At 34.3% G+C, this 16,655-nt stretch overlaps 1 protein-coding gene across 5 annotated transcripts in view; it reads left to right on the forward strand.

Moving 5' to 3' along the window:
• The window catches only part of SNX13 (sorting nexin 13), a 133,715-nt gene extending 117,440 nt beyond the window's left edge, over positions 1-16,275 (forward strand). For 4 of the 5 annotated variants that reach the window (XM_053218362.1, XM_027072009.2, XM_053218363.1 and 1 more), the window contains 6 exons: positions 3,795-3,956; positions 5,431-5,502; positions 8,665-8,810; positions 9,075-9,143; positions 10,819-10,931; positions 13,369-16,275. In XM_053218362.1, the coding sequence (XP_053074337.1) occupies positions 3,795-3,956; positions 5,431-5,502; positions 8,665-8,810; positions 9,075-9,143; positions 10,819-10,931; positions 13,369-13,616 (810 nt within the window). In that variant the 3' untranslated portion in view covers positions 13,617-16,275. The remainder of the gene's footprint in view (positions 1-3,794; positions 3,957-5,430; positions 5,503-8,664; positions 8,811-9,074; positions 9,144-10,818; positions 10,932-13,368) is intronic. The other variant, XM_053218364.1, reaches the window with a different exon arrangement.
• The last annotated feature ends 380 nt before the right edge of the window (positions 16,276-16,655 follow it).

The raw sequence follows: 16,655 nt of genomic DNA on the forward strand, positions 1-16,655 counted from the left end.
CTCAGATTATTTCAAAATGAAAAAAAAAAACAAAACCCACAACCTCCCTGCCACTCCTTCCCCCCACCCCCACCGAAAAGACTTTTTTTTTTTTTAGAAGATGAAGAAATTGGTACAAAATAAGTAAAAATTAAGCATCAGAACTTTTATGATTACTCTAGGGCGTTGGGTCTTAACGTCCAAGTGGAAGTTAAGATTTTTAAGTGGAGTGTTATAATAACAAGCTCCATATTATGTACCTTACAATGTCGGAAGGAGGGGATGTGGTGGGATTGTCTTTGTATTTCACGATTGACATGATTGAGTGGAAATTTCAACTCTGAATAGTTTTATTGTCAGTAGAGATTCCTTCTGGTGTTCCATCTTTTTGATGTTTACCTTATATGCTCTCTTAAGATTGTATCAATTTTAAGATAAACTAATGAATTGATGACAGCTTTTTTTGAGATAAAAGAAACATTACATCAGATCTACCCAATTCTTTAAAAAAATTTGTTTTGATTTTATTTTTAAGAGAATGAGACAGGGGTGCCTGGGTGGCTCAGTCAGTTGAGCGGCCGACTTCAGCTCAGGTCATGATCTCGCGGTCCGTGGGTTCGAGCCCCACGTCGGGCTCTGTGCTGACAGCTCGGAGCCTGGAGCCTATTTCGGATTCTGTGTCTCCCTCTCTCTGACCCTCCCCCGTTCATGCTCTGTCTCTCTCTGTCTCAAAAATAAATAAACGTTAAAAAAAAAAAAAAGAGAGAGAATGAGACAGAGACTGAGTGCGAGCAGGGGATGGGCAGAGAGAGAGGGAGACAAAGAATCTGAGTCTCCAGGCTCTGACAGCAGAGAGCCAGACGTGGGGCTCGAACCCACAGACCGTGAGATCATGACCTGAGCTGAAGTGAGACACTCAACCGACTGAGCCCCCCAGGCTCCCCTACCCAATTCTTTTTTATCAACCATAGTAGCGTCTGTGTGTGTGTGTGTGTGTGTGTTTGTGTAAAGCACATATATGTTGTATATCCAAACAGCTATGTGTCACTTTTTAAAAATATTACTACTGGAGTTTAAAGATCCTTCCAAATCATTTCTGGAAATCCTTAGTAACATACATTTTTGATAAATCATGTTGGTAATTACCAAGTTCATCTTGGCCTCTTTTAGATTGGCAAAATAATCTTATGCATGTCAAGAATTAGAGGTTTTTCAGCTACATATCCTTTTTGGCTAAATTATAATTTAATATTTTTTCCTTTATTATATTTTACTGGACATTAAATAGCTATTAGAGAAAATCATCTGCAAGCATTTTATCCGTGGCTCTCAGAGCTTGAGAAATAATACATTATAACACATTAACTTCGTCACACAATTTGTCTAGCCTTGCAAGACATGCAGGCGATTCATAGGAAGAGATAAGTAACAGTCTTCCTTTATGCACACAGTTATCTTTCTTCCAGTTTATTTTATTTTATTTTTTATTTGTATGTTATTTATTTATTTATTTATTTATTTATTTATTTATAACATTTATTTATTGTTGAGAGACAGAGAGAGAGTGTGAGCAGGGGAGGGCAGAGAGAGAGGGAGACACAGAATCTGAAGCAGTTTCCAGGCTCTGAGCTGTCAGCACAGAGCCCGATGTAGGGCTCAAACCCATAAACCGCGAGATCATGACCTGAGCGGAAGTTGAACGCTTAACCGACTGAGCCACCCAGGCGCCCCTATTTTTATTTTAGAAAGAGATAGCATGAGCCACGGAGAGGGGAGAATCTCAAGCAGGCTCCATGCTCGGTGCAGAACCTGACACAAAGCTTAATCCCACAACCCTGAGATCACAACCCAAGCTGAAATCAAGAGTCAGATGCTCAACCGACTGAGCCACCCAAGCACCCCTCTATCCAGTTTTATATCATGGTATGAGGCATTTTAAGCTATAGTTAGGGATCTAAATTTAAGTTAAAATTAATCTGTGTTGTTACTGATACACATATCTGAAGTGATAATGAATAGGCAACATTTTTGGTAAGTCAGGCTACGTGTACATTTATGATGGCAATCCATAATTCACTCCTCTGCTTGGTAATTTACACATTTGTTTGTTTGTTTGTTTCTTTGTTTGTTTTAAGCATGTTTTAAGAGATATCCTGTTTTTGGAAACCTTGTCATAAGTGATGGACTCTGTTTTTATGCTTCTAAAATTCTGTTTTTTTCAGGATTAGACATCAGAATCATTTGTGGAGGTTTTTCCATCCCCCTAGTTTATCCATTCTGCACCCCCAACACAGATGCTTGGACTTTACCCTCAGAAATTAAAAAGCAAAAAGGAAGAAGGATAGAAAAATAAATGGATTCTGTAGGTCAAGGATGGTGCACAGGCAACTATTTATAATTATTAACTAACTCATGATATAGATTTAGGTTCTGTTACTTTAAAAGAGTATCAGTGGTAGTTTAGTGTTAAGATAGCATGAGGCTACATATATAAGAACACACAATTTTACACACAAGGGCACATGCACAGAGTGATTTTCATCTTTTTATCCTTTTTACTTCTGTATCTGTATACCAGTGGTAGTGTTTTTCAAATCCTTCTTCATCTTTGATTTTTGTCCTTTGGTTCTCTGACTTGTTCTTTTGTGACAGTGTCCCTCCTGAATGTTGCATATTCCATCAAGCATATCTGTAGCGCTATTGGCTCAGTTTAATCCAAGGAGTAACTAAAAACTCCCAGTTATTTTACAGTTCTCTTGAAATTCACTTTTTGCTGTTGTTTATTAATAGTACTTATTTTATCTTTTCTAGTTTTTCTTAATGAAAAAATCATGAAAACATTAGAGTAAAGGAATTTTGTCTTCTTCAACTCATCTCTTAACATTGTGCTGTATTCCTGAAGCAATGGAGTGGAGTTCGTTTTTTTTTTTCTTTTCTTTTCTTTTTCTTTTTCTTTTTTTTTCAAGGAACATAATTTGTTTCTGCAATAGTTTTCATGCGACTCACATTTTCTGGAAAATATTCTTTAGTTTTTTGTATGACTTTGGTTTTCTGTCCCTTTTTTCTTTTTTGTTTCTATTAAAAATCTCAGTACCATATGTAGGCTATTTTGATTTCTAGATATTTCTCCCTTTCTTAATTGAAATTATCTAACATTTGTATAATCAGAATGTGAATTTTAATGCTTCCTAGCTCTCTGGAGATTATTCCTTTTTATGTTCCTCATCACATTTTCTTTTATACTTCTTCTATTCTGTCTTACTAAAGGATTCCATATTCCCTGTATAGATTTAAACAGCATGTAATGTAATCTAAAACTTATTTAAAAAAAAAAAAGATCTTAGTTGTTAATTACTTGAGATTTCTGCTTATTTTATCTAATTGTTTATTTTTCAGTGTTTCCTCAAAATGTCTATGTTATTGTTGACTTGAATTGTAGCAGAAGTACATTGTGGCTAATTCCATTTGCGTTAATTTCTCTTTGGGAAATTTTTTTTTTTTCAGGATTTCCTTAATAAGGCAGCCAAACTTAGTATCTCTAACAGTGTATTTTATTTTTATATAAGCGAAAGCTTATATTTTCTAGCAATAGCCTCATCACCCCCAAGCTTTTAATCATATTTGTGTGTGAAAATACAGCTTTAAGACCATACATTTTGAAGACAACAGTTCTGTACTTTTAAAATATAATGAGATATTATAGACTAGAAAATGATTGCATTCTTCTTGTGTATTGATTCTGTTTTTCCCACGCTTCTCAGTTAAGTAACAAATCTGATAAAATGAAGTCATGGTATGATATCTTTTCCCCTTAGATGGACACTTTTGTAAATCCACTTCGAAATTCTATGAGGAATGTTTCAAATGCAGTTAAATCCCTCCCTGATAGCTTGGCAGAGGGAATGACTAAAATGTCAGACAACATGGGCAAAATGTCAGAAAGATTAGGCCAAGACATAAAGCAATCATTTTTCAAGGTAAGAAGATGTTTTCAGTAGTACCTACAGCAAACTATTTTTAAGTTAACTAAGATTTATTGAGCTCCTGCTTAGATTTACCTTATTTCTTTTCAGAAGTCCACAGTCTTCTAGACATACAGTCTTATAAATAATAAAAAAAACTAAAGAGAATAAATTCTTATCAGAAATGGATACTCTATAATCCAGTCATTCCTCAAGCTCTGCTGTGGTAGAATTGTAAAAGCCAGTAATGTTAACATTATTTATACTGTTATATTCGATTATGCCGTTTTTATTTTATGATGCTATTAAATTCTAAAACAAAGCAAGTAAGCGCTATTGTGCAAATTAGCTATGTTAGTATTCATCAGGAAACATAAAGCCTAATTTCTCCTGATTCACATGATCAAGTGGCTAGATCAGAGGGAGGAAAAGTCTCACAGTCATCTATCTCTGAGGCTATACCTTATTTTTATATACCAGTGTGTGGTATTAGAAGAGTATCCTAGGAAACTTTTTCATTACATTAGCAAATACAGGTAGCAGACCAAATAGGTTGTTATTTTCTCATTTATACTTTTTATAATTTTGACCTACTTGTTTAAGGTTATGATCAAGACTATAAAAGAAAGGATGTAACTATTAGAGTTTTCTATTTGTTAGATCATGTGTCAGATCTAACTAAATATCTATCATATATATATGTATATATGTATATTTAAATAACAGAAATTCATTAAGAGACAACTCCTAAAATAATGTGTATCTCAATCCATACTTTTCTATTTATTCTCATACTTTCTCTGATGCTTTATCTTTGTTTCTAATTATGGGAACATAATGCTAACACTGAAAATGAGGATTTTCCAGTGCCAGTCTTGCTGATAACTACCCATATGACTTTGTACAGAACTCACTGAGCTTTTCCAGGTCCCTTTTCCTTACTAGTAACATGAAGGGGTTATAGGTAATCTTGATGATTCCTGTCATGCTGACAAATGATAATTTGTCCATTTACCCCATAACTTATATTATCTAACAACAGGTTAATTCATTTTTTAAGCTTGTTAATATACTGTTAAGCTCCCTATGGTAAAAGAAAGAAGATTGGAATTTTGTTCCCTGGCTGTGCTACGAACATTTGGTTTTTAAATCATTTAACCTTTCTTAGCTTTAATTTCTTCTAAAAAGTATAGGAGTTTGACTAAATAATCTCCCCTTCCAACTCAAAAGTCCATTTTTTCTTTTAAAGGAAAAAATATCTTTTGGTAAAGAAGTAATCACACTTTAACATTTGGTTTCTAATTGTAGATTGTTAATACTTTTTAATACTATGTAAATTTTGCCTATGTATTGTCCCCAAAATAAAATTAAACACTATTATTATGCTTAGTGCTCATTTTGATTGATTATTGTATTGTGTTCTTTCACTGTCTTCTTTAGTGTGTTTACTTTGTTGTTTTTTGTTTTTGTTTTTGTTTTTAAACGTTAGGTGCCTCCTTTAATTCCGAAGACTGATTCAGATCCTGAACATTGTCGGGTCTCAGCTCAACTTGATGATACTGTGAGTTAATTTTGTTTTTGGTAGTACTCAACTGTAATTGAAATCATACTTGGCAAATCTTTTTAACTTTTTAACAAAGTATAATATGTATACCTATCAGTAATGTGTATATATTATATGTGTTAAGTTTGATGAATTCTTACAAACTGAACATGTCCATGTAATCACTCTAAACAAGAAACAGAATGTTAATACCCCAGAAAGCCCCTAATGCTCTCTTCCTGTCACTATCCTCTCCCCACCAAGGATAATCACTATCCTGACTTCTACCCTGCTTTTATACTTTATATAAATGAAACAGTAAGGTATGTACTCCTTTAAGTCTGGCTTATTTTGCTCAACATTGTGATATTCTTCCATGTTGTTTTGTGTGATTGTAGTTTCTTCATTCTTGTCGACCTACAGTATTCCATTTTGTTAATATAGTATAATTTATTTGTTGTATTATGAGTAGTACTCCTATGGACATTCTTGTACATGTCATTTGATTAAAAAATTAAGTATACATTTCTGTTGGGTCTATACCCAGGAATGGAATTGCTTGGTTAGAGGGTATTCATAAATTCAGTTTTAATAGATACTGTCAAATAGTTTTCCACAGTGTTCGTGCTGCTTACACTGCTACCAGCAATGCATGAGAATTTCAATGCTCCATAGCCTGCCAACAGTCAATATGTTATGTCTTTTAAATTTTAGCCACTCGGGTTGTATCTCATGTGGGTTTCCATTTCTCTGATGACTGTTGAAATGTTGAACCTTTTTGCATATGTTTATTGGCCATTTGGGTGTCTTGTCTTATGTGTCTAGCTCTTTCCTCTGTTTTTCTGTTGGCTTGGCTGTCTTTGTCTTTTTGATTAACAAGAGTGCTTTATATAATCTGAATAGTGGTTCTTTGTTAGATATAAGTATTTGTGTATTGTGAATATCTTCTGATTTGTGTCCTGTTGTGTAATGTATATATATAATCTGTGCCTACTGAAAGGTCACAGAGATCACCTATGATTTTCTTTAAAAATATTTTTTTATTTTATCATGCAAAAATTTAGATTCCCCATTCATCTAGGATTGATTTTTGTGTATGGAAAGAGGGTAGGGGTCCAGTTGACCCAAGCACCATTTACTGAGAAGGCCCTCTTTTCCCATGTGTCCTATATTTCTCCCTTGTGACAAATCAGATTATCATATATGTTTGAGTCTGGGCTTTGTATTCTGTTTTCTTAGGCAGATTTATTTTCAAGTTACAATTACCTCCCTTCAGTTTCACATTGAAATTCTTATAATAAACTGTATTAAAGATAATCTATTATTTGCTTTTTAAAATTCATTTTAGAATGTTTTGTTATGATTTATGCTGGTATAATATCCAAAACATCATACCTTCTGTTAGAGGTTTTTACAATTTAGGTATTTATTAGAATTACCATGTTGTTCCAAACTCGTGAGTATACTTGATCAGAGACTAGAGCAATATTTATTTTATCTCAGGAGTGAAATTGGTCTCTTTCCCCACCAGCCATGCCCCTCACCAACCTCAGCCACCCCTTGTTTGGTTTAGCTTTGAGTTTTCAACATGTGAAAGGAAAGGTGCACAAAGAAAATGTTGACAGCATGACAGTGAAAAATATATAACTCGTGGAATTTCCTAAAGATTTAAGTTACAACATGGATGAGGAAATAGAGTATGTTGGTGATGAAAGTATTATAAAATTACTGGCATTTATATGCAGTTTTATTATAGTTCTAAATCTTTGCTTTGTATGTATTTTTGGAATCAAAACATTCTAGTTGCATTTACTTTTTACCTTTTTTTAAACTTTTTTAAACTTTTTTCTAGTTGTCTTTGCTTTTACCTTTATTTTTATACCATTAATTGCATATTCCCATAATAAAAGTGTACAGATTTTTACTTGTTAAAAGTTAAAATTTTAGAAATGTAGTGAAATATGCCTTTTGTAGTATTAACTTAGCTATATACTGGATTTTATTTCAGTACAACAGACAACTCACTAACAAAGGAAAACATGTTATTTTGTGTAGATTGTGTTTTGTTCTATTAAATAAGGAGAAATGTTGAGAATATTTTGTTCTCTTGTAAAAGATGCTCCAGAAAATAGGCAAAGGGAATAGCATTTACCTTATCAGACTAGTACAGACTCTACTAAAAGTAAAAGAGCCAAATTTTCTCTTCCCAGGACTTCATAGATTCACTTTAAGAAGTTTTTTTTTCCTCTACCACCTTGGAGTTGTAGGGTTGTGAAATTTTATATTGTGTCAAAATGACTGTTAAAAACATTTATTTTGTTTTATTTTTTTCAATATATGAAGCTTATTGTCAGATTGGTTTCCATACAACACCCAGTGCTCATCCCTCCTCGATACCCATCACCCACCCTCCCCTCCCTCCCACCCACCCCCCATCAACCTTCAGTTTGTTCTCAGTTTTTTTGGTTTTTTTTTTTCAACGTTTATTTTATTTTTGGGACAGAGAGAGACAGAGCATGAACGGGGGAGGGGCAGAGAGAGAGGGAGACACAGAATCGGAAACAGGCTCCAGGCTCCGAGCCATCAGCCCAGAGCCTGACGCGGGGCTCGAACTCATGGACCGTGAGATCGTGACCTGGCTGAAGTCAGACGCTTAACCAACTGCGCCACCCAGGCGCCCCTGTTCTCAGTTTTTAAGAGTCTCTTATGCTTTGGCTCTCTTCCACTCTAACCCACCCCCTTTTTTTTTTCCTTCCCCCCCCCCCCCATGGGTTTCTGTTAAGTTTCTCAGGATCCACATAAGAGTGAAACTATATGGTATCTGTCTTTCTCTGTATGGCTTATTTCACTTAACATAACACTCCCCAGTTCCATCCATGTTGCTACAAAGGGCCATATTTCATTCTTTCTCATTGCCACGTAGTACTCCATTGTGTATATAAACCACAATTGTTTTTATCCATTCATCAGTTGATGGACATTTAAGCTCTTTCCATAATTTGGCTATTAAAAACATATATTTTAAAAATTAGACTGAAATGTTAGGTCATGAAGACTATAATACAACTTGTTCTCTGATGTCTGAAATAGTGGCAATAATTTTGTAAAAGCAGCAGCAGTAGCCATTCATAATAGATAGGTAACTCAAACATTTTTTTATTTCTTCCCCTATTTTGTCAGGTGGATGACAATATTCCACTTAGAGTAATGCTGCTTCTTATGGATGAAGTATTTGACTTAAAAGAGAGGAATCAGTGGTTGCGAAGGAATATCAAAAACCTACTTCAGCAGCTTATTAGAGCCACTTATGGTGATACTATTAACAGGTACCAGGGTTTTTTGTTTTTTTCTTTTTTTTCATCCCTTAGAACTGTTCTTACTTAGCTTTTAAACTTGTACTTCTGGAAGTAGATTGCTCAACTTTTGTAGGAGAATTTTCATCTCTGGGCCTTTTATGATCATTAAAACAGCCTGGTGTTTTTACAGATAATTTACATACAAACTAAGTTGCTTACTCCATGAAAGTAGTGTTTCCTTTTATATATTTTCTAAAATTTTCACCCTACTCATTTAAATTTCCTTACTTTCAGAAAAATAGTTGACCATGTTGATTGGATGACCTCACCTGAGCAAGTAGCGGACTTAGTGAAACGTTTCAGGTATATCTTAAGACACAGTCATTTCTTTCAGGTAGTACAGTGTTTAGCATTGTTATCACTAATTAACTTACACTGCTTTTCTTTTCTTTGTTTTCTTCCTTTTTGATGAACAAAAAGACTTGTAAGAATTATAATAAACATTTGTTCCACGGACCCTTTGATCTGTGTTTCTTTAAAACCAGAATTGAAAAAAGTGTTAAAGAATAATCTTTAAGATACTGATTACATTTTATCATAATAATGTGACTTGAAAATAATTGAAATCCTTGATTTTAAATGAAAATTAAAAAAAAATATGTTCATCTCTGGCTCTGGACTTATTATTAACTATTTGAACCTCCAAAAAGAATATAAATCAAGAGCAGTGGTACTCCAGTTCATATGTTCATCCTATACAAATACCCTGCGCCTCTCCTCTGTGCCTAGTAATTTGCCAGTCATCAGGACTGAGATAAAATACAGTCCCTTAAGGAAAGCATGGCGTAGTCCAGAAATGAACCTCTTTTCTAAAAGTGAAAGATAAGGCATATTCATGGTATCATGTACTTTGAAGTAACAGAAGCAAGAAAGGAGCTGTCAGTATTGAACCTTAATTATTTGCTTGGCACCTACTGCTTTATGTACACTTTCTGATTTTATCCTATTTTATGAGATACGAATTTTTGTCTCCATTTTTTATTATGTGGAAACTGAGGATTAGAGAAGTTCAGCGGCTTGTCCAAAGGCTCACATGCTGTAAAGTAGGGAACAGCAAATTTCTTTAATCTGAAGCTGAGTTTCTCCTCCCGACCCCACACTGTTTCAAAAGTCTGACCACCTGCTATGGCACATGTACATTCCATTTCAGGGTAGGGTAGTGATGTTTACTCTGGAGCACTGATTCCCAGCCTTGGCTGCATGTTGGAATCACTTGGATAGCTTTAAAAAATAGTGATGTTTGGGTCCCATTTTAGGAGCCTAACTTACTAATTAATCCAGTAGAAGGCCTAAACATTAAGATTTTAAAGCTCCCATGTGTTTCTAATGTTCAGTCAAAGTTAAGAAAAACTGCTCTGGGAAGTCTGTCTCCCTCAACCCAAATTCCCAGGTGGGAAGTCTGTCTCCCTCAGCCCAAATTCCCAGGTATTGTGTTCAGTTCCTATCTTTGGCCTGTGAATTGGAGAATAGAAATCAGACACACCAAGTGAGGGAGAATAGGGTATGAATGTGAAAGGAATGTTGTAAAAAGGCTAGCTGTAAGTGTGTGTGCAGGATTGGTTCAAATTGGCTAAGTGATAGGGGCACCAAGGGAGATTAACTATAAGGTATCCAAATTCAAGATATTATGAGGTTGTATTTGGATAAGATTTCATTCTCATTGAGATCAGAGGCCTACTTTGAGTTTAAATGTAGTCGCCTATATATTCCATTTTGCTATCTTTATCACTCGTTAATGTTTGTGAGTTATTCTAGGGCAGAATTCATCTGTTACTTTTCCAATGTATATCCCTTTACACTTAAAATTGAATCCTGCTCTTAGTTACTATTTGTTGAATATCATACATCTATAAAATTTCATGATGTTTCCACTTTCTGTTAACATTTGTGTCTTCTGTAGAAAATTGGAATAATTGTGCTAACTTGTATCATTTGAAAATGAAAGTTTTTACAAGATTTATTTGATTTTCTTAAATAGAGATGCCTTTTGGCCAAATGGCATTTTAGCAGAGACTGTTCCATGCAGAGATAAAGCTATTCGAATGAGAACAAGAGTTGCAGGAAAAACTAAATTACTTTCAATTATGCCAGGTGAGTGAACATGTTTGATAAAAATCTTATTAATTTGTAGTTCTTCTGAATTTTTGGCATTGAGCATGCTGGTTTAGCTGCCTTTTGATTATAGTAACTACAAGTTAATGACTTGCCATATATCAGCTATTGTGCTACGCATTTCTCATATATTCTTTACTAATTCTCATAACAGTATTAAGAAGCTAGGCACTGTTAACATCACAGCTTTCCATGGGTGGAAACAGCAGCTCAAAGAGGTTAAAGAAGCTACCCCAGGTTCAGAGCTAGTATAATAAGTGACTGTTCAGCTTCTGCTCTGTGCTCAGCAACTGGAAAAGCCACTGCTTTCAGTCATGAAAAATAGTGGTGCTTTTAACCACTTCATTTGCTACCTTGAACCATTTTGAGAATAAAGTTGATGATAAATATCCTGTATAACAGATGAAAGGGCTAATAAAAGAACATGAAATGTGAGGTTTCCAGGAAGAATATTTGTCCTACTTCAGAGAAAAAACAAATTCTTTCAGAGATTCCTTTTACATTGTAACAACTGTTTGGTCCATTAATCTCTATTAAAACATGATTCCAAAGAAAGTATACATAGTGGCATTCTGTTCTAATTTGCATTACTTTAGAACACTGCTATCTCACTAACTTAGACTCACTTTGTCCCCATTTTGACTTATCTCAACAAGAGAGCCTATGTCATATGAAAAGTAGTTTTGTGTGACTGGATGGATGTTTGCTTCCTTCTTTAGTTACGGATATCTTTGAAAATACTTAGATATTTCTTCTCCACATTTTAATTATGAATATAGAGAATGGAGAAGGAGTATTTGTGAAGTTCTTTAACATCATTTAACGTTTTTTTCTCTTTGTTTTTCTTTAAAACTATATTTTCATCATAGATTTAAAAATCTCTCTTCCATCAGTTAAGTTGGAGGTCTGCCAAATGGTTATTAATTCTGCCTTGTAGATTATACTATTGCATTTGGAAAAAAAAAATCATAGAAATAACATCTTAGGAAAATAGAAATAAACAGTAGCTTAGGATGAAATATTATTTAATGTACTATTTATTAGTAAACCAGTTGTGCTGTAGACTGAATTACATAGCTGAAAGAAACTTTATTGCATTTGTTCAGTAAATATTTATTAAGAGCGTATCATGTGCCACACTTTCTTTGCATGAATCTCTGCCTTCTTGGAGCTTGCATTCTGTTAGGGAGACATAGGCAGAAGGCAGAGCAATAAAGAAAAGCTAGGATGTGAGCTCTTGGTGAACGCTGAGACCAGTAGTGCTAGTGAGTTGCTGTTGTGAGAGGAGAGGACACTTGTGTGAGCACTCAACGGAAGTGAGGGAAAGTACAAAGGTGTATGTTTTTATATATACATAATCCCTCACCTGTTTTTAGTACATTCATAAGCCATTTGCTGTAAATTGTATATTACTCCTACTTAGAGACATACCTTTTGGAAGTTGTATGTTTCTTTTGAAAACAATTACATAGCATTTACTGCTATTAGGGTCCTGATTATAAATCATTAAGGATAATCATACATATTCCCTTACTCAGTTATCTGTAATAACTTCACGTTGCCTAGGAGTAAACTCCAAACTTGGCTCACTCTGGTAGCCACAGCACTTTTTTCCATTCTTCTCTCCACTTTTTTTTTTTTTTTTCAAAGAATCTTAAAATTTAGCTGAATTGTAGCGCTCCCATTTTTTGAACTGCCTTGTTTTTTCCGCTTAGGGCTCATTTGCTCATTGCTCTCTCCACCAAAGGTAAACCATCATCTGTTTGTGCCTGTCAACATCCTGCTCAGGTAGCAAAGTCTACCTCACTCGTCACTTCCACACAGAGAGCCTTTCCTTGTTGTGTACCATGTGAAATTCGCCCCTCTGTAAACATCTTTATACTTATGGTATTTTCATGGCACTTTGACCATTGCAAGCTTTTCATTAATCACCTTTCGTACATCATTTCCTTATAGTATTTCTCACTGTGCATTAGATACATTAAGACTATTTGTACAGTGTTTCAGACTTTGTGGATTACTTTTCACATTATTTCATTAAAGTTCTCTAAATTCTTACAGTTATAAGAGTTTGCTTATTGTAAATCCCCATTTTACAGATAAGGAAACAAACTCAGGATGGGTAAGTACCATATAGGTATTAAGGGATTCTAACTCTAACGTGGGGTTTCTGAGTCCAGATCCTGATTTTTCCTTTGCTCTATCATCCCCAGTGTCTAGTAAGTAGGTGGATGCCTGCAGATGTTTAAATTTTAAGTCTCAGTTATAATATGTAGCCAAAACACATTAACTGAATACCTCCTGTATTACTCAACTGTGTATTTAATATACTTTATTTAACTTAGAGCATAGTTTAGGCCTTGCGTTTCCTTTATATGAGTAATGAATTATGTTTATTTTCCCCCTCTTGATTTAGATGAACTGAAGCACATTATTGGGGCTGAGACAACACGGAAAGGTATTCTTCGTGTTTTTGAAATGTTTCAGCACAACCAGTTAAATAGGAGAATGGTTTATGTCTTCCTGGAAGGCTTTTTGGAAACCTTATTTCCACAGTATAAATTTCGTGAACTTTTCAACAAACTGCATTCACGGTCAAAGCAGATACAGAAATATAAACAGAAACTTCAGACTACTCAAGCGCCTTCTTTACAGAAAAGGTGACACTCCAATCTATGAAGCTGGTGTTCATTTTGTCCAAGACTAATAATATGGACAGATCTTCTGGGGCTTAACTCATATACTGTTGTGTCGCACCAGTCTTTCAGTGTCTCAAAATAGTTATTAATACATCCATAGGACTGTGGTTCTTCTCATCCTCGTCTGTAATCCAGCCACTACCAAGAGAGATTTCTGTGTCTTAAATGATTTGGTGCATATTTTTGCAGCATTGAGAGGATACTGCCCCCTTCTCAAGCAAGAATGACGTTGGTCTCTTCCATTTCAGCCTAATCAGCATTCTCCAGCAATGACAAAGTGCCAGAATGTATATACGAAAGCTAAGGAAAGCACAAAACAATGGTTCACAGATAAACTGGCTAATTTGTTTAACACTGGGAAACTGAGCAGTGTATGACTTGGAGGGATTTGTTTTTTGCATAATAATTTTATAGGTCTTTATCAGAATTTTGATATAATGTGGATTAGCCAGGCGAATGATCTTTGCAACATCTGCTTCAGGTCTGGGGAAAGTGACAGGATGCCCTTAAAGTATGAAGTAACCTTATATCCTAATCACAGTTTTGTGACATAAAATAAAACCAATCAAAACCAGAATTTGATTGGATTTGTTATTCATTGGTATAAAACAAATTTTAATTGATTCTTATGTGCTTTGGGGCTCTGTTTTGCTCTTACGGTACTCAATCATAAATTTTCTTCTGGTATTCTGTGTGCAAAAAGAAGCATATAGTGGCGTTCTCACTTAAGTTTCAAAATTATTACAGGTTTCTTTATCTTTAAGAGATTACGGATTATACAATAAGGAGTATAATCTCTTGAAAGAACTGCCAAATACATTGTTGTTTTAAAAAATATGGAGATTAAAAAAAACACTCTTGAAAGTTACAATATGATAATTTTAAATTGTGTGATCTAGACATACCTTAGGCGATTGCAAAAGTAGCAAATCAAAGGATTAAATGAGCTTAGTAGTCATATGTAAACATACAAATTCTTAATTCTATTACTGTGTATATATGAAAATAAATAATGAAAACAGAACTATAATATTTTTTAAAATATGCTTTTATTTATATTTTGCATAATGTAAAATTCTACTAAATAAAGCAAGTTGGCAAAACCCCTGGGTGTATACATTTAAATCCCTAAAATAATTTTATACCAACAACAACAAATTACCTTTTCCAGTTTTGGAGCCTCTGCATTTCTTATAGTTTCCTGTTCTCCATTTGTCCATCTTGGAAGTCTTCATATCCCTTGTATGCAGGATTTCTGCATAGTTTTAAATACTTACACTGACTAAGGGTTTGGGTATGTCAGCATTTTTTGTTTTAAAAATACTTAACACTACAACCTTAAAATAGTGAAGCTACTCATCAGACCACTGAGCCAAGATCCTGGTATTAAAAGAACGTCTGGGTGCTTAAGATAAAGGGACAGAGTATCAGTATCCCAGTTATTTGGGAGCTTTAAGATTGGAACAAGATGTTACTGTCTTGTTTTCACTGAGGTCCTACTTACAGAGTGAAGCCTAATAACAGAATAAAGCCTTCCTTTAAAGCTTTATAATAATAATCATATTTATTAATGATGCTGTTGTGCATACTTACAGTATGCATATATTCAGTATGTGTTGCATGTCTAAAGAATTACATAAATGAAATCCCTTTCATTGCAACTTGGAAATAAGAAAAGATCCTTACTGACTCTGATGGAAGAAATAGTATTTTTTCTTCTCATTGTGTCTCCCTGCTGAGGTCCCTCCCGATGCCCCAGGCTTTCAAAGTGAGGATTTGTGAAACACATTTGTGGGAAGCATCGGCATGGCCACAAGTGCAATGATTTTCAAATATACCCTTGCCCATTTCAAGTATATTTTTGACATAAATAAGTCTAAGAGTAAACAAGAATTCATGTAAGAGCCTAGTGTGTACCTGTGAAAAGCATTTCCAGATAATGTGAGGAATGTTGGCCATCAACCAGGGAAAGAAAGGTCGTGCAAAATGGCAACTTTTCGTAACAGAGCCCTGCAAGGTAACTGCAGTCATACCAAAAACTATATGAGTAAGTGGGTTTTTAAAACAATTTTTGTTGAAAAGAGTTTATATTTCAGAAGCAGAAATGTCAAATGGTAGAGTCTATGTAAATGGCTGTGCGTCTTCTCCACGCACATCTGTGTTTTTACATCAGAGAGAGCTGTGGTCATGCTAAAATTAGAGATACGTTTTAATGACTTGGTCAAGCTGTATGTAAAATATTTAATCCATGTCAAGTACAGTGTACTACATTTAATAAAGTTATTACATTTAATGCATTTATTGCATATATAAATATATACCTGAAGAGGCTTTAAGTCTTCGGATATTTGATTTTTGAATGTGTTTTTAAGTCAGTGGTGCCTTTAGGCAAGAACCTTCAAAATTAATCATATTTTGTTTGGGTTTTCTGATTTTTCAGGTAACATATAAACTATTTAGAAACCGTCACTACTAACTTCTAGTTTATTCACCTAAAAATTGATTGTATGATTTAAATATAGTGCTTAGCTGGGCATTTCCTACGATTAGGGTGTTCTGAATAGTTGCTGAAAAATTGTGCCATTGACCAATGGATGCACTTGGTTAGCCTTAATTTTTTTTTTTTTTAAAAGTTAAAAACTTTCTTGTATATTTCAGTTCGCTCATTTTAAGTTTGTGCTGCTGGTGTTTGGGGGAAAATCAGTTAAGTGCTACCAGAAAGTGTATCAATTTTTTAAAAATTAAGAACAATATAAATTTCACAATTTAAAAATTTAATTTTGTGCAATATTTTCATTTAATGCATGTGTATTTGAGTAATTGTAAAATAAATGAATTTTTAATGTTTTGAGATCTAGTTTAAACTGTTTCTTAACCCAACAACTTACATTCCGTTGTTGCTGCATCCTTTTATTTAAGGACTTGTTTTAAAAGTCTTTTTTGTCACTCCTTGTAAAATTATTTTGTTATTAGTAAATTTTGCTTATAGGAGCATGGCTCCTGT

Source organism: Acinonyx jubatus, chromosome A2 (assembly GCF_027475565.1).
Source record: "Acinonyx jubatus isolate Ajub_Pintada_27869175 chromosome A2, VMU_Ajub_asm_v1.0, whole genome shotgun sequence".
In the NCBI taxonomy this organism is placed as follows: domain Eukaryota; kingdom Metazoa; phylum Chordata; class Mammalia; order Carnivora; family Felidae; genus Acinonyx; species Acinonyx jubatus.